The 27,981-nt window shown below is 39.3% G+C and overlaps 1 protein-coding gene and 1 non-coding gene across 4 annotated transcripts; both read right to left on the reverse strand.

The window, feature by feature from the left end:
• Positions 1 to 714: 714 nt before the first annotated feature.
• OGA (O-GlcNAcase) lies at positions 715 to 27,926 on the reverse strand. 3 transcript variants are annotated; one of them, XM_032311919.1, is made up of 17 exons: positions 27,749 to 27,926; positions 26,770 to 27,042; positions 23,133 to 23,184; positions 22,325 to 22,422; positions 20,657 to 20,787; positions 18,015 to 18,186; positions 16,778 to 16,876; positions 15,881 to 16,165; positions 13,925 to 14,083; positions 12,845 to 13,458; positions 12,282 to 12,456; positions 8,984 to 9,069; positions 7,926 to 8,030; positions 6,910 to 6,995; positions 6,455 to 6,647; positions 4,198 to 4,357; positions 715 to 2,871 (listed from the first exon to the last, which is right to left on the reverse strand). In XM_032311919.1, the coding sequence occupies exons 2-17, from the start codon at positions 26,966 to 26,968 to the stop codon at positions 2,735 to 2,737; spliced, it is 2,751 nt and encodes a 916-aa protein (XP_032167810.1). In that variant the 5' UTR covers positions 26,969 to 27,042; positions 27,749 to 27,926; the 3' UTR covers positions 715 to 2,734. The 3 variants fall into 3 exon arrangements, 2 of the variants coding, with proteins under 2 accessions (XP_032167810.1, XP_032167811.1); XM_032311920.1 differs by lacking the exon at positions 27,749 to 27,926 and adding an exon at positions 27,544 to 27,629; XR_004278491.1 differs by lacking the exons at positions 715 to 2,871; positions 4,198 to 4,357; positions 6,455 to 6,647; positions 8,984 to 9,069; positions 27,749 to 27,926 and having other exon boundaries at positions 26,770 to 27,413.
• Positions 7,735 to 7,838, reverse strand: LOC116573803. Its single transcript, XR_004279012.1, has one exon. It is a non-coding gene; the product is annotated as a U6 spliceosomal RNA (small nuclear RNA).
• Positions 27,927 to 27,981: the final 55 nt, after the last annotated feature.

Here is a 27,981-nt window from a genome sequence, read left to right on the forward strand (position 1 = left end):
TTCTTATAAAAGCAAAAGAATTATGCTTATTTGCCTTTGCTCCAAGAGAGCCCCTCAAGGATTCTTAACTTTTCAGCTCCGGGTATTTTTTATTAGAACCAAGGAACCACTCGGTCCTCTTCCTTGTATGCTTCCTGCTCTAAGGACCTTAAGTTTACTGTCCAGAAGGCCTACCTTTATGGAGCTTTAGATGCTGCTTGAATGCTGGCACTTGTTAGCAAAGCATGTCATTTCGGATTTGGGGATGCTCATACTTGCAGACACATCGTGGAGTTTATTAATTCCCAATCAACCAAAAACATCCTTCCACCTTACACTCCTCAGTCCCATAGTTTTGGCAGGGCAACTCCCCATCCCCTCCACCACCCCCCACCATTCACCTTTTGACCAAAGAATCTGATGAACTGTTAAGGGAGCTAATTTGAATGAGTTCCTTATCCCACTAGACAGAGGGAGCTCATTCAAATTAGCTGCCTTAACTCACACCCAGGCTAACTGTGGGGAGGGTGGCTTGGCCAAGAGCTAGTCTACTTTTGTCTTTTACCTTGCCTTGAGGAAAATCTGGAAGTCTTTTTACTGAAGATGGGAATGGGAAAGTGCAGCCCCTAACTTGAAATAGGTGTGGAGAGTACTTCCTTGTAGGTGAGGCATGAAAGGCAGGAGAAAAAGTACCAGGCAGAAACAAGAAGTAGGTTTACACAGTACACCACCACACACATTCACTTCAAGTTTTATTTTGCCTCTTGCATGGTCTTCAGATAGTTTTACAGTTCGTTTTCTACAGGAACTTGAGCTGTGATCTAAACAATCAACAAAATGTCATTCCAACCTTAATAAATATTCATAACCACAGAAGAGAGCATAGCACTTTACCATCCTAGAGTGATCAAAGTACAGGCCTGGACATCTGTTGCACAGTTAGCATCTATGACCAGAGGACCAGCCAAATGATTATAAGCCAAGAGAAAACCACAAGCTAACTTGCTAAAAATCCTGATTCCATAGGTATACCCTGAAATCCTCCAGATAAATGCTACAATTGTGTACTAGCGTACAAAATGTACTTAAAGAGACAACCAAGTGGCACTAAGCTGTTTTAAACAGTATCTTCTAGAGATCTTCCCTTAACCCTTTAAAATGCAAACTTGGTTCCAGCTTTCCAACATCATACCCTTCTATCAATTAAAGGTTTCCACCCTGAAAATGAAGGTCTCCTTCTTCCCCCTCCCTTCATCTTACCATTCAGTGAACACTCACAGGCCCTGGTTCAAAGTCACTAGATACCACTAAGTATGATGCTTGAAGTCTCAAAAGCCCACACTGATGAACTTCATGAAGGAAGATGTTTCAAGTTTCCTTCTCCTTGCCCCTCCCACCTCAGCTCAAAGTAAAACAGCTGATAACAAAACTGCAGGGAAACAAGATAACAAAATCCTGTTCTGAATTTATGGAAGTCAGCCAGCCATGATGAAAAAATGAATCCTGCAGAGATTACCTGCTAGCCTCATGCTCAGAACCCCTAAAAATACCAAACCTAAATTAAAATACATGGAGCTTTCATAATCTGTGGTTAAAGAGGGAAAAAGGGGGTAGCCTCTAAGTCACTGGTTAAAGTGTGCTCATTTGTTTAAAAATTAGATAAAAACATGCAAGAATTAAAGACTCTGATTTAATAAAACCAGTTGTAACAGGTCTTGAAATTAAAAGACAACTGATCTCAGGGCAAATGGGACCCATCAGTCCCTGAACCCTACTTGACAGATGTCAAAACTAACATTTCACATGCTGACCTGCATCGAGGTTAATTTCCAGAAGTGACTGCACGTTGCAAAAGATTGAGTCCCATGAAGTTAGGCTCGTACCCAAAGTGGTCATGGCCTAGCCCTAGGTGGGAGGCACTTCAAAAATAATACAACTTCTTAAAAAAAAAAAAAAAAAAGGGAAAAGTAAAGAAAATCCATCTTCCACTGATTTACATTATTCAAAGTGCCATCCTGAACCACACCCTTTCATTTTTCAAAAGGAAAAAAATTACAAAAACAGTGAACACAAACGACAGTCAGGTTACAGCTAGTTTATATACAAAAATTTACAAGTTTGCCATTTTTAAGCTTTTGCCACAAACAACTGCACATTTGTCCCTACAAAAGCACAACATGCCTGAACCAATGGTCACTACAAGAGACAACTGGTCATGGCTTTACAAAGAGCAGAAAAACCGCCCCAAATTAAAATCATTTATTCAGCTTAAAACTATGCCACAATCATCCCACTTGGAATCTCTACCTTGAAGCCTCTGAAACCTATGAAATCTTTCTCATTTCTGCCATGTCCCCAAAGAATGAAAGACATTTCATTCAATAAGCCAAAGAGGATGACAAATGATTTTGATTACTATCAGATGAGAAATGCAACCACACTGGATGCAGAACACAGTGCTGACTACCATTTATTGAAGACCCCCTCCCTATACGCCCATGTAAAGAGGTCTTGGCACCTAACACAAGACCTAAAAAGGAGGCCCACATCTGTTTCAAACAGGATTTGCATCAATACTATCTTCCAACCAGTGAGTAATCTCAAAGTGTGATGGGTGAGTTTTACACAGTCTTCGTTTCTAATCCCAATTGGCTGATTTGTTGCCATTCCAGAGGCTGAACTGTATGAAGACCCCAACCACCACCCACCAGGTTAAGTTAAGAGACTTTCGGACAGTTCAAAGTGCCAACAAGTATCACAGGCTTCGACCAAGTATAACCACATCCTTTGGAAATCCTTCCATTTTTGCAATTTCAAAACAGCCTAACTTGCTGTAAAATTCCAGAATTCTTTTATCATCTGGTCTCACTTCACAGAAAGCCCCCCGGGAGCCTAGAAATGAAACAAATATTCAAAATGTCAATGTCAGTTAGAATTACGGATAGGAATTGTGAAGAATCCTTATTATACTTCAAACAGATGATAACAGGACCTTGTCTACAACAGCCCCTAAATTTCATATAATTTTTAAAATTCCTATTAATATTCAATGAATATTAATATTTATCAATACCAAATATTGCAGTGGCAACTATCCTAAGTGATGGATATGTTAAACTAGCTTGAATGTGGTGATTACTCATGATGTATTTCAAATCATCAAATTGTACACCTTAACTATATACAATTCTTGATTGTCAAAAATACCTCAATGTAAAAAAACTTCAACTGTCAGTGAAACTCTTCCCCAGAAAGAAAATCTTCTGAGGAAAAGGCTGTAAGAAGCCTCAAATTAAAATAAATGGAGCAAAGCAAAGAATACCTCTGTTTAATGTTTTTAATATAATTATCTCTGAAGGGCCCATACGGCAAAGGCCATTCCAGCCCATGTCACAAACTAATATAACCAGAATATGTTGTATATTCTAAGACATACCTCATATACCTGGCACAATTCTGTCCCAAGAACACTGAGAATTAGGCTGTCTTCAGAGAGTTGTTTAAATTATTCCACAAAGGGGACACCACTGACTTAAATGATAACAAAGATGCAAACAAGTGTATTCCCACTTATCAGCAACCCTCAAAGGATTGGTCTCAAACAAGCTGCCCATTTTTGTACTGCAGAAGAACTAAAAATAGTTTTCTACACTTAAGGTTTGTGTTTAAAAAAAAAAAAAAAAAAAAGGGGGAAAGAAAATATAGGGGCACCTGGCTGGCTCACTAGGCAGAGACATGTGACTTGATCTTGGGGTCATAACTTCAAGTCCCATGTTGGGCACAGTGTATTTTAAAATAAGTAAAAAATAAAGTCTAGAATATTTATTATCTAGTCCTTTACAGAAAAGTTTCATACCACTAATATAAAGAAGTATATCCAAAGGTTGAAAATGGCAAACAAACTCAAGCTCCGCATTCCTAAATGTAGTTTCTTCCAAAGGTTCATTTAATTTTCAGTTATCATAGTGAGTCTCCTGGCAAAATAAAGTTAACCTCATGTGTTCACTTCTCATTTCAATGGAGCTCAAAATAAGCATTTGTAGTGTAAAAGAATGGCATTTTCCAACTATTAATACACATACAATTCTTACACCACTAATAATTCAGAAGTCAAACCATAAATGATGGGGAGGGGAATGTAAATTCACTGTAATTTACTTCTTTTTTATCCTGTCCCCACTTAGCTCAAACACCAACAACTACATGATATGTACTCACCATTAGCCTTCAGTGAAGACAGGAGGCAAGCCATCATGCTTTTGGCTACGCTTGGGTCAGTTACTTTTTTGTGAATATCCATCTTTATCAGGGAAGGGAAGTTGGCAAGAAAAGTTTCTGGCAATACTTCCTGCTCTTCATGGAAACTCAACATTATTTTCTGTAAAAATTTGAAAGAGTCTCTTGACTTTTAGCAGCAGCTACTCATTATATATCTATACCCCAACTACAGAACCCAGCAATAGGAAAAGGAGAGTCACATTCAGAAACTCTTCCAGTCATCATTTAATTATCACATGAAGAATTAATTAGCTTGTAACTCTAGCATTTTCACTCTTAAAGTTTGTCTAAAGGTAATGTGGTGTCCTGGATTGGATTCTGGAACAAAAAAAGGACATTAGTGGAAAACACAGGTGAATAAAATGTGGAGTTTACAGTAATGCACTAATATTGGTTTCTTAAGACTTGGACAAATATAGAAAATGGGTGAGGGATACAGGAACTCTGTATTATCTTTGCTAAATCTAAAAATAGTTAAAATTTAAACAAAATTTAAGTTTGTATTGCTTGGGCACCTGGGTGGCTCAGCTGGTTAAGCAAGTGCGTTCCGCTCAGGTCATGATCCCGGAGTCCAGAGATGGAGTCCCACATCGGGCTCCCAGCTCCACCAGGAACCTGCTTCTCCCTCTGCCCTTCTTCCCTCTCATGCCTTCTCTCACTGTCTCTCTCTCAAATATAAATAGAATCTTATAAAAAAAAAGTTTGTATTGCTTGCACAAAATGTACATTTAAAAAATATTGGGGTGCCTGGGTGGCTCAGTGGGTTAAAGCCTCTGCCTTCAGCTCAGGTCATGATCTCAGGGTCCTGGGATCGAGCCCTCCATCCGGCTCTCTGCTCAGGAGGGAACCTGCTTCCTCCTCTCTGCCTGCTTCTCTGCCTACTTGCGATCTCTGTCAAATAAATAAATAAATAAAATCTTAAAAAAAAAAAAAAGTTGCAGCAGACACCTTGGTCATTTTTTTATGTTCCTATGCTGCGAACTATAATGATCAGGTATACAAACAGTAAAACATCAAGAGCTCAATCATCAGCATGCTGTGGTTATAATAATATCTATGTAATCCCGAGTAAGTGAGGCTACTCCACACCATCCTCTTATTACACAGCCATATGGCTAGGGGCAGAAGGTAAGAAGTAGTAATAAACTGTAAGAGAACATAAGTAAATTTGTATGGGGAAGAGAAGTAAAGAATTTCAGAAAAGGGGAAGAGGAACAACATGGAAGAAAAACGATGTCACAAATCAAAGGGTCCAAATATATACCTAAATTTACTTTGAGCATAAACATTATCAAAAAGGAACTATTTTTAAATACACATATGTGATGTATAAACCAAAATAATTGGAGAGAAAACTGCAGAGGGTAAGAAAAATTCACTGAAATTGGGACAGGGCTGAGTGCTCCTCTTGGGGGCCCCTGGGTAGCTCAGAAGGTGAAGCATCTGACTCTTGATCTCAGCTCAGGTCTTCATCTCAGGGTTCTGAGAGCAAGTCCTGCACTGGGCTCAATGCTGGGCATAGAGCTTACTTGGGGAAAACAAGAAAGTGCTCATATCTGGAAATGGGCTCTAAGTAGCTCACCTCTTTTATTTATTTACAATGAGAAATATAGTACTGAGAAGGGAAGGGAGCCTCCTGACAAACAAGCAAATTAGAGATTTTAATTACCTAAACTTGTCCTGAATCCCCAAAGGGACCATTTAAGTCTGGTGATGCAAAACAGGGAGGAAAAAAGAAGTCTATTATTTTATTTTTACTTGAGGAAGTATTGTAACACTTCCAAATTAAAAAAAAAAACAACTCCATAATGCTGAGGGAACAATGGAAAATGCCATGCTTAAGGCGGGGGGGCTGGGTGACTCAGTTGGTTAAGCATCTAACTCTTGATTTTGGCTCAGGTTGACATCTCAGGGGTCTCTGTGGATCCAGCCCTGTTTCAGGGTCCACTCATGAAATAAGATCCGCTTGTCCCTCTCCCTCTGCTCCTCCCTCCAACCCCCACCCACATGTGCGCCCTCTCTCAAATAAATTACAATCTCTTAAAAAAGAAAAGCTGATGTTAAAAAAAAAAGTATACTTAAGAATAAGCAGCAAGAATTCTTTTTTGTAGGAAATCTAGAAAGTACTGAGATTTTTAAGATATATCTGCTTACTTTAAGAAAAATTACTGTACTGTAACTCTAAACCTGTTATTACCTCAGCCTCAGAGAGTTCTTTGTCACCATTTGGCTTGGTATACTTCTCCTGCATGAAGGGAATCCAGGAAATTTTACATTTCTTAATGAAGGGGGTAACATCTACAGTGCCCAGGGCATAACCACATATGCCATCTTCATCTTCTAGGACAAAACAGTAATCCAGGCTGAGGGAAAGTAGCCCTCCTACTAACCTGCTCAGAAGAAAAGAAGTCAGAATAAGTTTATAACACAAAATTTTAGACTTCAGTGATGTAGGTCTAATGTACTTGAATGGCAACCTACGGAAACTACATCTGGTTTAAGAAACTGAAAATGCACATTAATATTCTAATTTTATTAAAACTAAAGTGGGATTTCTAGAAAACCTTATTTCTAATCATCACCTCCCCTCAACCTATTAACCTATGAAATGCTATTCCCAAATTCAACAAATCCAAATACTTCATAACATACTTGTCTCCAATAAGGTCAGGCTGACTTTGAAAAGGTAAACCCACTCCATCGTCATACATTTCTCTGCAAATCTTGTACACGGAAGCCTGAAAATACAATCTAGTTAAACAACGCATCAAGAAAAATAGCAACAGAATTTAGTACTAGGGACTCGTGAGTTAGACTAGACTTCTAAGACAGGGAATAACAAAACACCTGGCCTGTCATAAATATCACAGCTGTTAAATAAAAATTCATTTACAGAATCCTGCTTGCTGTATCAGTAGAAAACAGTATGGCTATAGTAAACATAGAGAGTTGCTTCACAAGGGACAGTTTTAGGTAGTTAAGCAGTGGATTCAAAATGCAGCATATAATGTTGTTGAGTCTCTCCATTCTGTACTGTCCAAAATGTTTTAAACATGCTGTCTTTAAACAGACTTGTTGCTTCCTGTAAGCTGATTATCAACAGCCTACTGACACTTCACAACTGAAAACTACAGAATACTAATAGAGAAAATCAGTGAAAGACAACCTATCTTTTGGACACACTAATTATATTAATTCCAACTCTAAATACAGTTTAGCTGATCTTCATAAAGGAAGACTTGAAGGCCTTAGGTGAAGACGTTATGAATCTAAGTTCCTTATCAGGCTCTTCCTCAAGTATTACCCCTCAGGTGTTCAATGTCTGTTAACTTTTCCACCTAAAGTACCTATTTGAAGAAAGAAGTATTTTCTCAGGTCAAGAACCTGGAGTCCTTGGATCAACACTCATTGGGTTCCCTGCTCAGCAGGAATCTGCTTCTCCCTGACAATCCCCCCTCTCATGTTCTCTCAAATAAATAAAATACGAAACGCTTCATAATTTGCATGCCATCCTTGCAGAGGGGTCATGCTAACCATTCTTCTATCATTCCAATTTTAGCATTATAGCTGCAAACACACCAGAACCGATTTTTTTGAAACAGGGAGTTCAAAGGAAAATAGTAAGTGAGCACCATAACCATATACCAAGTGGGTAGGCAGACAATTACCTCATCTTTAGGAAAATATGGTCTGATAGTATAAACTTTGGAGGTAGGAGTCAGTGGGGGTGGTTGAAAAAAGAGATCATTTGCCCCATCAATAGGCAGCAAACGCTGTGGGAAGAAACAAAAAGGAGATGGATTAGTGTTGGGAAGATATCCATTTCTTTAAATGGGTGTGCACTGCAGATTACCAACTTAACATTAACTGGCTACTGCAGGCAGACCTAAAGAAGAGGGGTGTACTATGCTTTACTAAAATAAACACCTCTTTGCTGGGGGAAGGGGATGCTTCTGAATAGAAATTACCCAAATTGAGTTACATAGCTTTAGTGGCATATTAATGGAGATTTAAATTTATAGTTAAAAAAAAAATCTATTCCAGTATCACAAATCTATTGTTTTTTAAACCAATCTTATATAGACCATCTCTGTACTAAAAGATGGCAGAACAGAATGTCAGGAGGAGAGGTTTGGTCTGAAGAGGGTTATCTGTCCAGGAGACGCTTTATCCCCAAAGCAATGCGCTTCAGTTTGCTGCGCGCAGCAGAGCACCTGTTGGGGGGAGAAAAGTAGAGCACCTGAAAAGTCCATGAACAAATTCCAACACCAAAAGCTTATTTTGTTCAAATTTTCATTAACAGATTGTTCGTTAGAGTACAAGTTTTATTTATAAGGTAACTGGGAAAGTATTCAAAAGTCCTTTCACCATTCACTTGCATATTATTCATCCTTTTTGCTCATGGAGTTTCCACTGGCAGACAAGCATGCGCGCATTGTGCATTGCGGGCGCAGATTAAAATGGTGTGCGACCTGCAAAGAAACAATGTGAAGTGTATACCTAGAGCCGCTGCGCTTCGCAGGCGCGGGGGGAATTGGCAGCATCTCCTTCAGAAATTACTGTGAAAGAGGAGGAAAATTTGATTTAAAATCCAGCTATGTAACTAAATTGAATTTGGGACTAGAAAGCCTTCGGCAGACCAATCCTTCCAGCCATCTGATGCGCAACATAAGGTTTCTCATAAAACAAAGAAAATGTCAATTCAGTTGTGAATTCATATTGATACCTGGAACTCTCCTGCTAGACCACCTCTAAAGGCCCAGGGTTCTTGGTCTCCAATTAAGAACTGTGCTGAAGAATGACTACGACACCCTGTTGAGATCAGATCCAAGCGGAGAACGTTACGAGAAAGGGGATTTCCTGGGGTCTCAAACGTCCAACACACTAACAAACACTTTGTGGAAATAGCTCTCTAACAATAATAATCCAGGGTTTCAGGACAAGGCTGTGATAATAATTTTTTTTTATTTGTAATGTAATTTCAATACCAATGTTTCTTCCTTTGATTAATGAAAATCACTGTAAAGAATTCTACCCTTTAATTATTGGAAGGAAAGTCAGTCTCAAGTCTATCTGGGTCATCAAGTTTATATATTCCCTAGATACAGCTGTTAAAAAAAAAATCAAGCCAGCTGCTTGCTCTGTAGTGAAATTACAGTAATCATGAAGTGAAATGAATTAGATAAGACATTTTATTATCACAGCCCATGAAGGAATTAAACCTGTCTGAAGTCACATTTTACATTATGAGGAAGGGTACAGGAAGGGAAAAAGGGGGAGGGACGGGATTAATCTTGTCAGAAAACTAAGGTCAGCAGACTAAACAAAAGAAATTGTTCAGTAAGGTGACAACAAAACACAATGAAAATTATTTTTTCTAAGAAAGACAATCCAATTCAGACTTGGTTAATATTAATAGCAGTCAGACAAATTCTAAAAACTAAGGAGAGCCAATTGATGCTCCTAATTTATCCAGAGCTAAAACATACTTTTCTTAAAAGTATGACAGTATCTGGCTCTTCTGATTGACCATTATACTCTTTGCAGCACACTGAACACATGCACAGAGTGGCAGGGTTTGAGGTCCAGAAGTCAGCACTAAGGTCACCATGACTTAGCCAACTTCAGAGGCAATAAAGGAAACTAACAAGAAATAATGGAAAGCAAATTATTTGGAGGCCAAATCAAAAGCACCTGCCTAGTCTTCTGACAAGATAAAGCAGCGCAATATAGTTCTTTTCCATTTGAAGACAGCATTCTACCTCCTGTTCAAGTTAACAGTCTCATCAGTACAAGATATAATGTGCTAGTCAGACAGTCCCAAAGCAAACCAGTTTTTTTGTTCACAATTCAGGCCCATTAAGAGATTATATCCAGGTTTATCATTTTTTTAGGGGTAGGGGTGCTTTAAGAAAACATATATAGTATGTAAATTTGTAAAATAAATATGAAATAGGGTCAAAATTGAGGTTAAAAGAACATGCCCCATTCCATAGCTCAGTGTAAATTTACACTGCAGGAAAAAACTAGACTCTCAAACTTTAAGATCAGCCAATTTATCCTACCCCCCACTTTGAGACTACAACATAACTAGCACTTCCAACTATTACAATAAAAAGCTGCATGTACGAAGAGCTGTGTAAATGAAAACATGGTTAATGCCTCAGTCGCTGCGCAAACGTGACTTCAGTTCATGTCTACTGCCCTTAAATCTGAGCTACCTCACAGATAGAACCTTTCAATTTAAACTAATTAATCATGACGCGCTGTGAACATCTGCCGCTGTCCATCCAATAGTAGTAGACACTTGTGCTGAGGATTCTCCCATCTGTACACAATGGGGAAGAAGATAATAGAAGTCGTTAGTAATCAAAAGAACTGCACAGCCACATTCTTTAAAGGACTGAATGCCAGCTGGACTGGAGAGAAGAGGAAAACAAAGGGTTCTACTCAGTAACTCCCTGAAATTACTATAGATCCATGAAAATATTCTCCTTGTCGTGAGCTTTTTGTAAAGCTATGTGGATGGCAAGACAATTACTTAAAACTTCTAAGATGCTCTGACCTTGAATGCACAATAGCTAGCTACACATTTTGGGAAACTGCCCCCGTTATTTGTACAGTACAGAAATAAAACCGGAGAGGAAGCAGAAACAATACTGTATATAATCAAAAATTTATTTTTTAGTAATTCCTGAATTTAAAAACTCAGTATCAAATGTTTTAAATGATACTTTCCCAAGCTCAAGAATCCAGATTTCAGACTAGGAACTTAGGATTTAAATCCCTGTAAGAGATTTAATTTTAACTCCCTGGCCAGAAGCCTGGAAGGCAAATGTTGTCATCCAATAACCAATGTAGAGGTTTTTCCTGAGCCTAGACATAGATATCACAAAAAAGAGGAGTCCTGGAGCCTTTTAACAAGAGTTAAAAATTCTCCATCTGTTGTGCTAAATATACAGAAACCCAAAGTTCTATATTTTCAAAGTAACAGGGACACTACTTTTAACTGCTAATTAGTTGTGTTAAGGAAAGCTATTATTTTTTTTTTAATATTTGAGAATCCCAAAGTATATAGGCAGGAAGTGAGAAATCTCACTGCTACTACTCCTTAATCTAAGCTCACAGTGTTCACATTCATCTGTTTCACAACCAAGACCAAGTAACCCATCAAAGTATTTGTGACTACTATGAAAACTATGACATGTCAGTTAGCCTTGCTGCCTGCTGTGTGCTGTATGTTAAGTCCATTACATATTCCTTATAGCTGGATTGAAACCTGGAAATGAAATGAGGTCCCTGGAGAAACTTGGCCATGCTGGTGCTTTTTACCAAGTTTGTTGAGAATTTCCCCAAAAAAGAAAAAAAAATCAGTTTTCAAGAGACAGACAGAAGTCCATTTAATGAAGGAGAGAATTTTTAGGGGACTGCAATTTTCATCCCCTGCTAAAACCAATTATTTGGTAGAGGAATAAACAAAAAGCCATGTGAAATAATACCAAGTAGCACCAGAATAGCCTACCACTAAAGCTCGCATGCGCACAGGGCTGGGAGGATAGCTTCCTCTTGCCAGGCCCCTTAGGTCATTTCAGCAATTGTTCTGTTAAACACAGCAATTAATGTTATCAAGACACAGCAAGCAGCAGAGAGCTTACAGTCACAATTCATAGTGTCTCATCTCCAAATCAAATAAAGCCCTAGACAGGGTTCCATCCAGGAAGCATTCAGTCATAGCAAGTTAAAGTCAGTACTTTTCTAACACATTTTAAAGATATTTCTGCTGAATTAGCCCAAGGGAGAAAAATCAATTTGATGTATTTACGGAGACTTGCATCTCAAGTTTGCCAACAATGGCTATACCTTTAAAAGAAATCTAAGCAAAGAATTTAAGCGGAGTTGGAAATTTGCCAATTCCTTACATATTTTTCTCCCTGTGGGATAATCTTTTTCTTTCTTTTTTTTTTTCTTTCCATTTTTAAGGGACAATATATCTGAGGAAGAGAGATTATTCCTGGTGCACCTACCTAACCACTGTACAAAAGACTTCACCATAGACATTATACTCTTGATATCCCAAACATAGGAGTACATGTCATAAAGGATTGTCCTGTTGGCACAGTTGGAGAGCCGAGTGAACATTCCCATCACCAATCCGCACATCTCCTCAAACTTGGCTGCTCGTGACCGCCATTCTTCAATCTATTGAAGATCAGTAAAAATATGACTCAAAAAACTGCTAAAAAACAAAATAACCTAAAACATATTATAAACTGTTTGTATCATCAGGTACCTGCAACTTACCCTAAACATTAAAGGATCAATGGGCTTAAACTCTTTAGACAAGCAGTAAGTTTGCGTCTCCCCAAACCGACAAATATTCCTAAAATAATCAACTCTGACTTTCCTTCATTCTATGAGAGTCTATGCATCAGAATCAGCAGAGTCCACGTCCACTTTACAGAGCATATTCTAAGATGTGGTCAATTTCAGAGAATTACCAACATACTCATTAAACGCTTCCTCCGTATCTTCACAGCATGGGGACCCACCCAGGCCAGGCTAAAGAGGATAAATTAAACATACTCACTTTTTCAGAATCTTTTCCTTTGCAATTGACACTAACAACACTGCTATTTGCTCGAAGCCACTGGAACTCTCTTAACATCTGTGCTCCTTTGGGTCCATGCTCGTAAGGAAGGTAGAACAGGTCAGCAAGTAACTGCAAATCCTCCAAAGTCACTGGTTCCACAGTGTACAAAGGCTTTTCATTTGGACCTGGCACAAACTGCTCCTTGTTTGTCTGTTCATCAGTTTGCATAGGGGCAATATCACTAATGCAATCTTCCTGCATAGACATCTCTGGGGATTTTGATTCAGCTATGCTCTCTTTATCTGTGTCCATTGGTTTCAATTCCTCAGCCATTTTAGCTTCAACAATTTCAGTTAGTATTTGACTGTCATTCTTGTGGTCTGTTTCTTCTTGTTTTTCCACTACCATGTCCATGGGTTCCTCATCTGGCTGTTTCTTTTCTTCTTCCTTGGTCAGAGCTGTAGGCTCACCACTCAAGGCTGCTCCCTGGCTCATAATGGGCTCCTGATAAACTGTTGTAACTACAGTTGTGGCATTTAAAGAGGGTGCTGCAACTAAGGGTGTCCCATCAACTACACTTGCTTTAGCTCCACTGTGTGCAACTTGCCTACCTACAAAGACAAATCACCACAAAGATAATCAGAGTTAGAAAACAGAACAAATCAGATCTAGAGAAATGTTTTCTTGTATCTATAACTGGAGCCTCAATTTGAGATTCTAAATAATATTGAGCCCTGAGAAAAGCACAATTTCTCTAAACCACCAGGGAGGTAGAGAGGGAAGAGAGAAAAAAGGAATATAATAAACATCCCCTAAATACGCCAACATGTATTATCTTCTCTTTTGAAGATCTAACTGTAAAAACATTTATTACAGAAGAGCTATTTTTAAAACAAATTAGCATTCCATCAAGATTAAAAGCTACTTAAGACCAAAGGTTAAGATTTTAAAGACCTTATTCTCTAGATCCCTTCCTAAATAATATTTTGTTTGGTGGGCCTATGACAGGCACAGCAAATGTTTACTTTAGGACTCAAGCATGTAATCTAACCCCCTTAAAAGAAGGGCCCAACTTACTGCTATACTGATGAGGTACACCAAACTCCTGCAACCATTCTGTTAAAGCTAACTTTAGAGCCATCTGTGGACTATAGAGCACATCAGTTTCAATATCTTCATCACTGCCTTCATTTTCTAACTTTATTTGGATTGATACAGTACTGTCTTCACTATCAGCTGCAAAGAAAAAAACACAAAAAACAGTTTTGATTACAAAAAGCCTCCTGATGAGAAGAACAAATGCAAACAACAATTATTACAGTACAACTAGAGAAACAAAGAATAGGAACAAGAACAAACCTTAAACATAAAAATGCAAACACAACCTTAACTGAACCACTTCACCTGTGGTCATCTAAATACACTGCTAAATATAACATCCCACTTGAAACACTATGTTTAGAATCACTGGAAAAGTCATTCATAAATGTTCACTGAGTACCAATCATTGGGAATGTGAGGTTTAAGGCACTATAATTTCCATAAAAAAACATTCCCAAGCCCTTCAAGGGGCTTATAACTATAATGGGCAGATCATGAAAAAATAAGCAAATTAGTACTGTATTGAGTAGGGGGGAGTGAAAAATCAACAGAGAACCCAAATATGAGCACAGATAAGCAGCACATAATGAAGCTCTCTGAACCAGGATGTGTTAGAAAAGATAAGGTCTGAATTCTGGATACTAATATCCAAAACCTTCCTATTCCTAGCTTTCCTTCCTATTTCCCTGCATTTGGCCCAGTTTGGCTAATTATCTACTACTCATTTAAGTGCTTCATGCTCTGCCTTAAAAGAGATAGGACGTAGAGTGGTGCCTGGGCAGCTCAGTCCGTTAAGCACCTGACTTTGGCTCAGGTCATGATCCCAGCGTCTTGGGATCAAACCCCAAAAGTCAGGCTCCCCACTCAGTGGGAATCCTGCATCTCCCTCTCCTTCTGCCTGCTGCTCCACCTGCTTGTGCTCTCTCCAATAAATGGAATCTTTTAAAAAAGAGAATAGGTGCCATGTATACAAAGACGACCGAAATCTTTTTTAAAAGAGAGAGTCCACAATGAGCCTTAATGGAAGGTATTAACCCAATAAACAGATCTGGAAGTAGGAGTACAGAACTCCGGAAAAAACAACTATACGACTACATACCACACTCAAGCATCATAATGTGACACCTCCATACTTCCTAAATGGACCAAAATTCAGGTAACTTCAAATTTTCAGTGTCCAGTGTTTTCATCCCTTGCCCACCAACCCTTACTCATACTCTGATGCAGTTTAAGTATTCCCTCCTCTGTGAGATTGCTTAGCTAAGTAATCACTTTTTCCTCTGTATTCCCACAGCATTTTGAAGACAGGTACCTCAGCATTTATCAAACCATAGCACAGCCACCTATATGCTTCATTCAAAACCAGACTATGTCCTTCAAAAGTTGGGACTACTTTATTCTTTCCATCTTCGTGCCAGGAAGGTGCATTTGCCACATCCTAATATGTGTTTCAATGTCAATGAATGTGAGGCGCCCAGGTGGCTCAGCTGGTTAAGTGTCTGCCTTCAGCTCAGGTCACCATCCCAGGGTCTTGGGATCAAGTCCCGCATCAGGCTCCCTGCTGAGTCTGCTTGTCCCTCTGCCTGCCCCTCCTCAGGCTTGTGCTTGCTCTCTCTCTCTCAAATAAATAAAATACCCCATTTAATAAAAATCACCAGAAAACACCAACTGAATGAGAGTTATTCTAGGGATAACAAGAACACTCAAAAGACAACTTTGTCTAGTACTCAGATTTCAAAGACTAAGTCACATTTTAAAAGCAAAGAACCGGGGAAAAGGGGAAAGCAGAGAACCAAGGCCAAGAAATTATGTAATCTGTCCAAAGCCACTCAGCCTATCACATTGTATGTAACAGAACTAAAAAACACACTTTAAAAACCTCTCAAGGATTATGATGACAAAGGAACACAGGGATTAAAGCAGTGTACTCACTCATCACTACATCTTTTCTCACTCCATTCATGTTTGATTTGTACCAGGTGGCAAGGGTGTGGATGGCAACATAGTTAGCTTCAAATTCACAATTTGGATTAGTAAGGACTCCTTTTAAACGTGGGATGAGTTCTGTGGATCTTCCCTTGTATGGCCCCAGAAATAGTCTCTTCTGATCATAATCATTAGCATGAATGTTATCCCAGATTACTGGAGCTCTCTTAATAATCTTAGAAACCTCTTCAATGGACTCCACCGGAATTTCTTTAGAAACAACTTTAGGACCTAGAAACAATGATGATCATTTGTTAAAAGACCCTCAAAGTGATTCCTCAAAATATACTGCATTCAACTTTTTACTGTATTTAGTTATATATACACTTTGTGACAATTTTTCTTTTAAAAGTAACACATTATGTCTTTTAACTCAGTTTTACCCAACCGACCCCCCAGCATTTCCTCAGATCACATTTCTAGAATATAGAATAGTAAAAAGAGGTTTGTGCAGGACCTTCCTCAAACTGTACATTAAGAAATAAAATCTTCCTGTAAACAATTTCTTTTTCCATTATAATACAGCATGGTGATTACTAGCTGACAATTCAGCATGATGGCTTTCATTTGATAAAATAAAACTCTCTTAAGGCTGAGATCAATACCCTTTAGCCCAGTTCCCTATTGTTTATCAACAACAAATACTCAGATTCACTGAAAAATCCTCAAAGATGTTTTTTATACTAAATAAAGAATGTATACTTCATAAAAGAAAGAGAATTTCAACAACAAAGTTTTCTGGTTCAGGCTCAGTTTTCAAAATGTATCCAATTAACCAGAACAACCAGTTTTTTTAAAGTTCTAGCTACCTAAAGTTTTACTGTATAAATCTTAAAGACTTACCTGTCCAAAGCACCTCAATTCCAGGTAGAAGCTTTTCACCCACAGTCCTTAAATAAGGAGACTGAGACACATTTGGATAACAGAAAGTGCCACAATATTCTGAATGTAGAATGGAAAATTAAATAAAATAGTCAGGAATAAAAAGGCCATGGGTCTTTAAATGGGGAAGAAAAATGTCTACCAATTTTAAGTTCTTTTCATCCAAATAATAAACAACCTTCATGTCATGTCCCAAAGGAAGTAAACTAAAGTGGGTAGTTCACTAAAGAATCAACTCAAAAAAAGACTGAATTCATAAATCTAATATTCTTCCTCCAATAATACAGATCGATCCTTATGATCTTTACAGTCACTAAAGTTTACTAAAGAAATAATTGGAATTTTTAGCATTTTCTACATATTTCTGAACTGCTTACATTTCTCAGTAACAATTACAGGCCAAATAAAAACAAACTGGTAATATCCTAACAGAAAAAATGCAACATTAAGTCCATGACTATTAGTACTCAACTGCAAGTAAACTGTAATTCACAATGAATTAAATATTTCCCACTATAATCTTACAAAACATGATTTGAGTATTCATGTAGTATCAGACCACTGAGATAAGGTTCACAGCTCAGTACTTGGAAGAGAGACATACAAAGCTAAATTCAGACTAAAAATTCTTGGACTAACTTATCTCTTCCTGAAAAATAAAATAAAATCGGGGAAATTTCTTATAAGCCAAATTTTGAGAGGGAACTAAGAGGCTAATACATTTTCAATGGAAGAGAGGGGGACGGGGAGGAAAAATTAGCAAGTTTTCTATGCTGACTACTGGATATAAGAGCACAGATGGAAGTGGGAAGAGTGAAAGAGGATATAGATATGCACAAGCAGAAAAAAGGAACAAGTAGGAGGAAATGAGAAGTGACTAAGTTAAAAGCAATGTTAATTTGCCTTTTCCTAGTTTTTCGTTTGGATAATACTATCCTTCTTTCAATCCTGAAAATGTACTGCTCAGATACTTCCAGTACTAAAAATACATGGTATCTTTTACTTGTTCAGTTGCCATTTATTAGTCCCTAAAAGTTCTTCAATGTAAGGCCTTGAGATATGTCTTCTAGAAAAATAATTCCCAACTTTATAAACCACCAAAGGGAGAGGGGACAACACAGTAAAACCCATACATGATTCTTTGAAAGTGATGTATTTCAAGAAAACTAGTTAAATGTAAAGCTATTATATACAATACCTGTGGGACAGAAGAGGAAAGTTTCTGGCTCTCCTAAGTACTGATAAATTTCATTTGTGATGGAGACCTGGGCATGAGCAAACGAACTGAATACCTCTTTGTCTGCTGCACACATATTATGGTCAATATCATCAAAAAGCAAGGCAAATGACCTGCACCCAAACTGAGAAACCTAGAAAAGGTAAAACAAAACAAAAAACCAAGATGTTGTAAAAGCTCATTTTTTAAAAAAAGATCATTCATTTATTTGAGAGAGAGCTTGTATGCACATGCAAGCAGGGGAAGGGCAGAGAGAGGGAGAAATAAGCAGATTCCCTGCTGAGCAGGGAGCCCAACACAGAAATGGGGCTCAATCCCAGGACCCCAAAGTCATGGCCTGAGTTGAAACCAAGAGTCGGGCGCTCAACCAACTAGAGCCACCCTGGTGTCCCTTTAGCAGCTCATTTTAGAGTTAAAATAAAAGGGGCGTCTGGCTCAATCAGTAGAGCATGCAACTCTTAATCTGGGGATCTTGAGTTGCAAGCCCACACAGGATGTAGAGTTTACATAAAAAACAGGATTCCAAACATTAAAGCAGACAATAGTTGTACCTAAAAGTCAAACATTTTCCTTAGAATGTTCAAAGCCAAACCTATTGTTTTTATATTTTCTATGTTGAACAGCTAAACAAGTTTAGGAAACATTTTATTTTGGGTTTGAATGCAGTATGCTCCAACAAAGCTTCAACAATATGGCCTATCTTACCTCCTTGGCTGATGATTACAGAAGACCAAACAAAGAGAAAAATACAAAAATACAAATGACATGGGAACTCAAGAAGCGAAAAAGCAAGGCCTGTTCTGGTCTCAGAGACACAATGATCTTAATTAATCTCTGCACATAAACTTAACTAATCCATGAATCTGAAGGAACACAGTAGTAGTATTTGAACAAACAGGAAAAAAGCCTCTTAAAAAGCCTGACTGGCTCAGTCAGTCGAGTGGTGACTCTTCTTGATTTCTGCTCACGTCATGATCTCAGCGTTGTGAGATCGAGCCACATGAAGCACTGCACTGGGTGTGGAACTTAAGATTCGTTCTCAAACAAACAAACAAACAAACAAAAACTCTCTCTCTGCCCCCACGTGCATGCACACACACATAAAGTCTCTCTCTCTCTCAAAAAAAAAAAAAAAAAGAAGAAGAAGAAGAAGGCGGCATGTTCATGGAAACTTAACCTCCTTATTAAATTTTTAATTACCTTAATGCCATCAATAATATAAACTTTTGCTGGGTGCCCGGGTAGTGCAGTTGGTTAAGCTTCCAACTTACTTTCAGCTCAGGTTGTGATCTCAGCATCATGAGACTGAGCCCCAAGGCAAGCTCTGAGATCAGTGTGGAGTTTGCTTAGGAGTCTCTCTTCCTCTCCCTCTGCCCCTCCCCCCACAAAATAAATAGAAAAATCTTTTTAAATAAATAAATAAATAAACATTTGCCGAAAGAAACATGCACAGGTCTGTATATATTATGTATCAGAAAATTTACCAGAAAATATAGGCAGGTTTTTTTTTGTTTTGTTTTGTTTTGTTTTTAAAGATTTTGTCAGAAAGAGAATGTGCTTGCACACGCACATGCACACACACAAGCAGGTAAGTGGCAGGCAGAGGGAGAAGCGGGCTCCCTGCTAAGCAAGGAGTCTAATGGGGGACTTGATCCCAGGACCCTGTGGTGTGCAGTACATGTTATGTTAAGCAGAATGTAGATTCCAATGAGGTTTACCAACAGGTTTACAGAGGTAAACCTCAATAGTAAACCACAGTTTACATGTCTACCTAGTCCGTTTTCCTTCTAATCTTGGAAAACCAGCCAACCATTTCCAGACTGAATTACACTTCTTGTCTGTATCAACTGATAGAACTTATGTCTAACAGGTAAAACCCCTGCTGCTATAACCTTGGTCACAAATCCAGTCAAGTACTCAATACGTACAGAGCTTCTCAAAATATGATTCTGGACAACCTGAATTCTGAGGTAAGTCCCCATTCGAAGTCCGTATTCCTACCCCAAGTCAGTTTAAGAATCTCTGGAAATGGACCCTATCAGCATTCTTCTAAGCATCACTTCTAAGCATTTTTAAAAAGATTTTATTTATTTATTCGACAGGAAGATAGCCAGAGTCAGAGAGCACAAGCAGAAGGAATGGCTGAGGGAGAGGGAGAAGCAGGCTCTGTACCAAGTAGGGAGCCTGATGCTGGCTCAATCCTAGGACCCTGGGATCATGACCAGAGTCGAAGGCAGACGCTTAATGACTGAGCTACCCAGGCACCACAATAAAGCTCTCTTGATTCACAAAATATCCTTCTATGAAGAGCATTAAAATTAAAAAGTTGTACAAAATCAAAGAAGTATAAATTTAGTTTCCTCTTATTTTTTTTTTTTAAAAAGCTGGCTTCATGCCCAGTGTGGAGCCCAACAAGGGGCTTGAACTCATGATCCTGAGATCAAAACCTGAACTGATATCAAGGTTCAGACACTTAACCAACCAACCATGCCACCCAGGCACCCCAAAATTTGGTTTCCTTTTAACGTCATAAAAGCAACTCAGAAAGCGTTTAGTTTCAAATACTGATTTAGGGGAAAATAATGAAAAAGTAATGAAGTTACCTGGTCCAGTTTGCGTTTCAATGTAGATACTTCCTTGGGGTTAGAAAAGGTAATATCCAAACCAGGTGAGATCGCATAGATGAACTCTATCTCGTATTCCCGTGCAGCAGAGATGAGAGTCATAAGTTGCTCTGAAGAAGAGAGTCCATGTATTTAGAAAGCAGCACAGAAAACTACACGAACCTTCACCTTTCATCTAAAGAGAAGAGTTCATTCTCTCCAGTTTGCAATAGCTCAAGAAAAAAACAGTTCCTTAAGTTTTACAGGACTGTCATATCCAATGTGACAACAGGCTATATAAAATGCCACAAACCTCATGTGACTTAATGTCATCCTAAAATAAATAAGCATTCTCTTCCTTTCGCTGCCATTTCTCTTAATATTAAATTAAGCACTTCTCTTACTGAAAAAAAAAAAAAAACCATTTTTATTTCCTACAGTATTTAATACGGTTTCTGTTTCTGCAGTCTCTGAACAACTGAAATTCTTAAAAAATCCACACATAACTACCTTATAATTTGGAAAAAAAGAAAAACATGTTCTTAAGCAGGATTAAGTAACGGCCTTAATGATCCTTATCCTTTAAGTTTTTAAAATGTGATAATTTTCCTAAGTAAAATAAAATTCTCTTCTATATACCACAGGATGTATCTTTACAAAACTTTCAGTGGTATCTCAAGATAGTCATTTGACTATATTTTGATTATTGATCACATAAAATTTCATTACCAGCACCACCAAAAAATAATTAAGTTGAACACACACTTAAATTAGATAGAGTAGTAAGCAAAAACATTAGATGGAGATGAAGTACATTTTAATTGCTTCTTCATAATTTAAGAAAACTTTCTGCCTTCAGTGCCTTGGCTGCTCTGTGTAACCAAGTATCTTGTTAGCTTTATGTGTATACCATTTAATTCCAAATATAAAAATGTTTCTCCATTTACATGTCCCCAAAGAAAAGTACCACTTATCTAATTTATAAGGAGATGCTGTGATGTATTACCTTATTTACAAATTTTATGTACTTAACGTAAGATGACACATAGCAAGGATAATTTGTGATGGCTTTTCACTTCAGTTAAGCCTAGACTAGGGGGAAGTCTTTATTTTAAAGAAAGGCAGAACAAGTAATCAAGTGGTCAAGACCAAGCTATACTTGCGTCTGAAGCAAAAGGATCAGTAATACTGATCTGTCTTTACTTAAGTAAATTCTGGTATCTTGTTCACGTATTTTTTATTTTTTTGCCTTAATTTTGGCTTAAAACTTGCATAGGATATTATTTATCTTGACCACTGATTTCTTTTGGGGCCCCTTAAAATGTGCATCCAAGGCAGGCACCTCACTTGCCTTGCCCTACGCCTAGCTCTGTTTCAGCACCTCTTTGTCCAGTGGCCCACTGTTCAGACCACTGACAAAAGTTATAAAGTATAATTTATGATTACAGAACAGCTGGGAGTCAAACTGGCATAACCATGAATCACACCATGGCTGTGCAATTAGTGCTACTCTTTCAATCTACACTACAACTCACACAGAATTATCAGAAAGAAAAAAGGAAACTACCTGCAAAGAGAAAATGCAATATAATTTTTGTACAACTACATTTGAAATATAGCTGTTTTCTTACACATTATGAATTTATGGATTAAAAAGAAAAAGATTACCAGCTTCCTCCACAGAATACATCTCTCGCCAAAACATCCTATGTTTGTAGTCATCTTTTGGGGCATATAAGTATGTATTTAATTCCCACTTCTGGAGCCTTTAAGGGGAAAGAAGATTATGTATGTATAAATAGGCAATAAGTATAGGCTATAAATCACAATTTTTCTCTTTTCTTGGAGCTAACAGCTAACAGCTAAACAGCTAACACTACTCTAGCTAACACTACTCTTGTTAGCTAAACAGCTAACACTACTCTAGGGCAGCAGCTTTTAACCTTTCTGTAATCCAGTAGAAAAAAATTCAGTATTCCAAGAAATGTTAACATATTAAGTCTTTTTTTTTTTTTAAAGATTTTATTTGAGAGAGAGAGAGAGAAAGATCACAAGTAGGCAGAGGCAGGCAGAGAGAGGGGGAAGTAGGCTCCCTGCTGAGCAGAGATGCAGGGCTCAATCCCAGGACCCTGAGATGATGACCTGAGGCAAAGGCAAAAGACTTATTAACCCACTGAGCCACCAAGGTGCCCCAACATATTAAAGTCTTAAAAACTGAGCCACCGAGGTGCCCCAACATACTAAAGTCTTAAAAACAGCTCTGAGTGACACAGGTGAAGCCCAAAACCTACTGCTTCCCCAGGGAACTTTGAAAATCCCTGGCATAAGTGAAGAAGAGGTAGCAGACCAAGGCAAAATTAACTTCTGCAACTAAAAAATCATCAAAATGCACCCGGCCTACTCCTCGTTAGTCTTTCTTCAAACAAAAGGAAACGTTAATGGTTTAAGACTCTCCTTCAGAAAGTAAAAAATTTACCTTCTAAAGAGTTCTTTTCTCTGTTCCATAACCCAAGGTCTTCCATAAAATCCTAGAGTCAAAGTAAGAATGAAATTATTTTCAAGTTTCAAAATGTGGTAAACTGTTGAGTAAAGCACATTACAAAACATACAATTCCATTTTGTAAAAAAGCATGTACAATATACCAGCATCTGAAGGCTATTTAATAAAACATTAAGGTGTCTCTGACAAAACGACTTTTACCCCTTTTTGCTTAGATAAATTTTCTAATTCTTTTCTACCATTAACAATCATTACTTATACAACAGTCACTTTTAAAACGCCTAAACGTCATCTCTTTTCACTGCCAAAAGACCAAACAGGTTTAAATTTAACTTTTTAAGAAAAAATTTTTAATCCCTACATCCAGTGTGGCGCTTGAACTCACAAACCCAAGAACAAGAATCACATGCTCCCCAGACTGAGCCAGTCAGGTGCCCTTAAAACTAACCTTTCATTATTTTAAGTAATCTCCACAACTCATGACGAAGATCAAGAGCTGGATGCTCTAATGACTGACCCAGTTAGGGTTAGATGCCCCTAAATCTAACTTTTTAAAAGATCTCAATCTTACAAAAGTGGAAGAGGGGAAGCAAAGAAATCCCAAACCACTAGTACTGACAATTACTACCTGAGAGATTTAAAAAGTTAAACTGCCTTTAGAGTGGGGGGTTTCGAGAGTAAAAAGGCAGGGGGAAAAAAAATCAGAAAGAGAATTAGAAAAAAATCTGATTGAACTAATTTAATGATCACTTTTTTAAGTTCCTGATATAATAAAAGGGTCCAAAATGCCTTAAACTATTTTCACAACAAATTCAACAGTGGAGCTGGCCCAAACAGGAAAATCTCAAGTTGTCTCAATTCCAGAGCAAAGGTTTGCACGACTGGAAATTCAACAATGTGACTTGCTCCACTGTCCCAGAAGGGGGCTGGGGGGAGGGCAAAGCACTACTCACACAAACTGCAGGAAACAAATCTTCAGAGGAATGACTTAAGTAGTGGTGTAAGCACCAAACTAGTATTTGCAGCTCCCTTGTGTGCTAATCAGACGTAACAGTTCACCTAACCTTTATTTTCCACCTCAGTCTAATCACCTACAAGAGGTAAAGACAACCTCTCAAGAGTACCATGAGGATGGTTAAGATTGTATGATGAAGACAGTGCTGGCTTCAGCAGCACATATACTAAGATTGTATCATGAACACAAAATGCTCTACACACACACACACACACACACACACACACACAGTCTACTTAAGAGACTACCTAAAACTGAAATTTCTGTAATGCATTAAACTCCAATCGCTAGACAGGATGGTTATTCTGCACCACAAACAAAAATAATGACAACCACACAAAAACTCCTTGCATACTTACGGATGAAACTGCAGCACTTTCAATCTTGACAATTCAGTGTTCCCGCTTACAAGTAATTTGAAACATTTGGTAAATGTATGTATTTTTTAAGATTTATTTATTTATTTGACAGAGAGAGAGACAGAGAACACAAATAGGCAGAGACCAGCAGAGAGAGAGGAGGAAGCAGGCTCCCTGCCGAGCAGAGAGCCCGATGCGGCCCAGGACCCCAAGATACCCCGAGATCATGACCTGAACCGAAGGCAGAGGCTTAACCCACTGAGCCACCCAGGCATCCACATTTGGTAAATATTATACAAGTCTTTCTAGATTTCCTACTACACTTGGCCTTATCATTTTTCTCTTAAAGAACAGCCATTATATGCTCCTTCAGAGTTGTTCCAATATATAAAAGAAACATTTTGTCTTCAGAAACCCTAACTTTGCTGACAGGTTCACGGTTTCGGTTAACTGTCACCACAAAGGGGAAATAGTGCTATTACATGAGTTATGACCAACAAAAGGTCTGTGAGAGAAAGAAAATCTTTAATAAGGAATCCTGCCAGTGCTTCCAGAATTTCCTTTCTTCACTCATTTTAAAAATGGGACCAACCAACTACCCCTCCCCCCCAAATCAGGTGCTCTGTCACCAAAAAAACATACATACAGAGAGAGGAGGAACAATAGATGACAGACAACTCTATTCTGAGTAGTTCCCTTTCAATACTGTTCTGGGGAAAAAAAACAACAGCTTACTTAAACCACGAGATTTTCTCCGTAATCGCTTAAGATTTAACAGGTAAGCTTCTTTAGCTTCATTCTAGCCTAGCTCTAAGATTTCTATATATCCCCTAGCACTCCTTCTCAACCTTCCACCCCAAAATCTGTGATGACAAAATACAGACTTTTTCTAGAATCTCCCTGCACGGAAACAAGCCCAAAGAATACACCAACAGATTAAGTCACACAAAATAATCATGTTTTCAAAAACAAGGACTCCAATCATATATATATAGTTTTCCATTCTGTCTTTCCCCCAAATTCTGCAAGACCTTTAACTTGTGAATTATTTCACTCTTTACTTGTAGCTACTTATTAATCTGTTCTCCCCTGTAATTAAGCTTTATCTAAAATACCACAATCACAACCACCACCCATCCTTCAAATGAATATACACGCTAACGTTGGAAAAGCTGAAGCTTTCAACCAATAGGGCAACCCTTCTAATTCTCCATACCTTTTTGGGTTTTTGTAAAGACTAATTTTTATACAGGATTACCCCTATGCACACCATTATATATTAGAGACAACAAATAAAGCAAACAGCTAGGAAAGTCTAGGTAGGCCCAAAGACTTCTAAAAATTAAAATACGTTCTGTATTCAAGAAAAATCAATAACGCAAGTAACTGGAGATTTCATATAATGTTCAGTAGATCATTTACGCATATATATGCATATTCATAAACTGTGTTAGTCTTCACGCCATTTTCCCCAACAACCAAGAAAAGAAAAAAAAAAAAAAGGTCGGCATTTTTTCGAAATGGGACGGTAGAATCAGAAGGGCATTTTTAATCCTCTCTGCAGTCCCTAAATTCAAATTCTCTATCTCTGATACTATTAAAGCCAAAGCTCCATCCCCCAGAGCCAAAGCACAGCAGCTGGCAGAGGACAATTTTCTAGGCTGCTAAAGAAACTCCAAAGGGTGGGGGCATGCGGACCGGCCAGCAAAAAACAAAAACAAAAAAACTGAGCAAAAGGAATTTGTAAATCCCTAGGTCCAACCGTGCGTCTCTTCACTCCAGGAATATAAGCACATCTGTGTAGGTTGATTTTTTGTTTCTCCAAAGGGTGAGGACAGCAGCACTACATACGTTTTATCATTTGAAGAGACCACTCTAGGGAACAGGATCTCGAGGTACAAAGACGTACAACTCAGAGCCGAGCCTAACACCAGGCTCCTTACCACCGCCTCCGCAGGAGCAGGCCTGGCTCCAGCCCAGGGCGGGTGGGGTCAGGCCAGTTAATAGCCAGAGGAGAATTCAATGCTGCATAACAACGTGAAGGGAGAAGCGAGCGCCAGGAAGACTTGCCCACCGTCTCACCTCTCCCCTCATCTATGGAAGGTCAAGTTTCGGGGGCAAAAAAGTGACCCCCTTTTAAGACCTTCCAAAGCACCCCCTTCACGAAGAGAGGTTGTGTTAGTATTGGGGCGAAACCGGAGGGAGAACGCCGTCGCCCAGCCCGCGCCAGAGCGCTCACCTTCCACGACGCCACATAGGAACCTCCGAGCCCCTCCTGCCGCCCCGACCACCGCTGCTGCCCCGGCCCCGGCTGGGTTGTCTTCTCCAGGGGCCGCAGCTGCTGGCGGCTCCAAGGATGCCCCCGCGGAGGCGGCAGGGTTGGAGTTGAGCTCGCTCTCCCGCTCCTCCAGCGCCGCCTGGCTCTCCTTCTGCACCATCCTCCTGCCCGCGGCCGCCGCCACCTCTGCAGGTCCTCCTCGGCCTCCGTCCGTTGGGCCGCCGGCCCGGAGCCCTGGAAAGGGCCTCGGCTCCAAGCGCGCGCCCTTCCTGCTCCTTCCCCTCCCCCTCTACCCTTCCCCCTCCCTCTCCGCAGGGACCCAAATGCCCGGATGAGAAGGGCGGCGGCACCGGCGCTAGCCCTTTGTCAGCCGCTGCCTCTGCCTAAGCTGGGGAGCCGGAAGCCTAAGCGGAGAGCGAGGCCGCGACCTCTCGTCCCCTGGAGGCAGATAGCCAGACCTCCGTCTCTTGCTTGCAGTTAGCCTCTAGTGCCTCCGGAAAATCTTAGTTCTTCCGCCGTTTGCCCCCTTAAGCCCTTAGGTCTCTTCCAACACTGCCTCCACCGCCCGCTTCCTGTTTATCCGCACTGCGCCTGCGCCGGAGACCGGCTCAGACCGGTCCTCTCAGCCCGACTCCCCCTCCTCCTTTTGGGCTAGCCTATTGAGCTTCACTTGGTAGGGGGAAATAGAACAGAGGAGACGAGAAAAGCGAAGGTAATGAAGGTAATGGAGCGTACCATTTATGTTTGCCTCCCTCTAAAACAAGCCTGGCGCTCTGGAACGGACCATTACCTCTTCTGAAGAAGGGGAGTATGGGAGGAGGCTGCAGCCAGTTGGGGCAATAGGGTTGGGATAGGAGGGTGAAAAAGAGGTGTTTACTCTCTCAATGCGCAGGCGCGGAAATGAAGCCTCTAATTCTTAAAGAGATAGGAAGAAACTGACCTATTTTCTGTTGAGATTCTTCTAATAGGTTGTCTCATTACATCAGCCTGACCCAGGATCGGTTCTCTGAAGACAACATTCGGAGGAGCTCAGCTCACCCCTCTGCCTTGAGTCATTTTCCCCTACCCACAGCTGGGTGCTAACCCCTTAAAAATTGTCATTAGTTCATCCCTTCGCTCGGCGGAGACTAGTTGAGCTTCCCTCTTCCTGGGCTCTTGGGCCACTGTGAGCTC

This window comes from Mustela erminea, chromosome 14 (assembly GCF_009829155.1).
Source record: "Mustela erminea isolate mMusErm1 chromosome 14, mMusErm1.Pri, whole genome shotgun sequence".
NCBI lineage: Eukaryota > Metazoa > Chordata > Mammalia > Carnivora > Mustelidae > Mustela > Mustela erminea.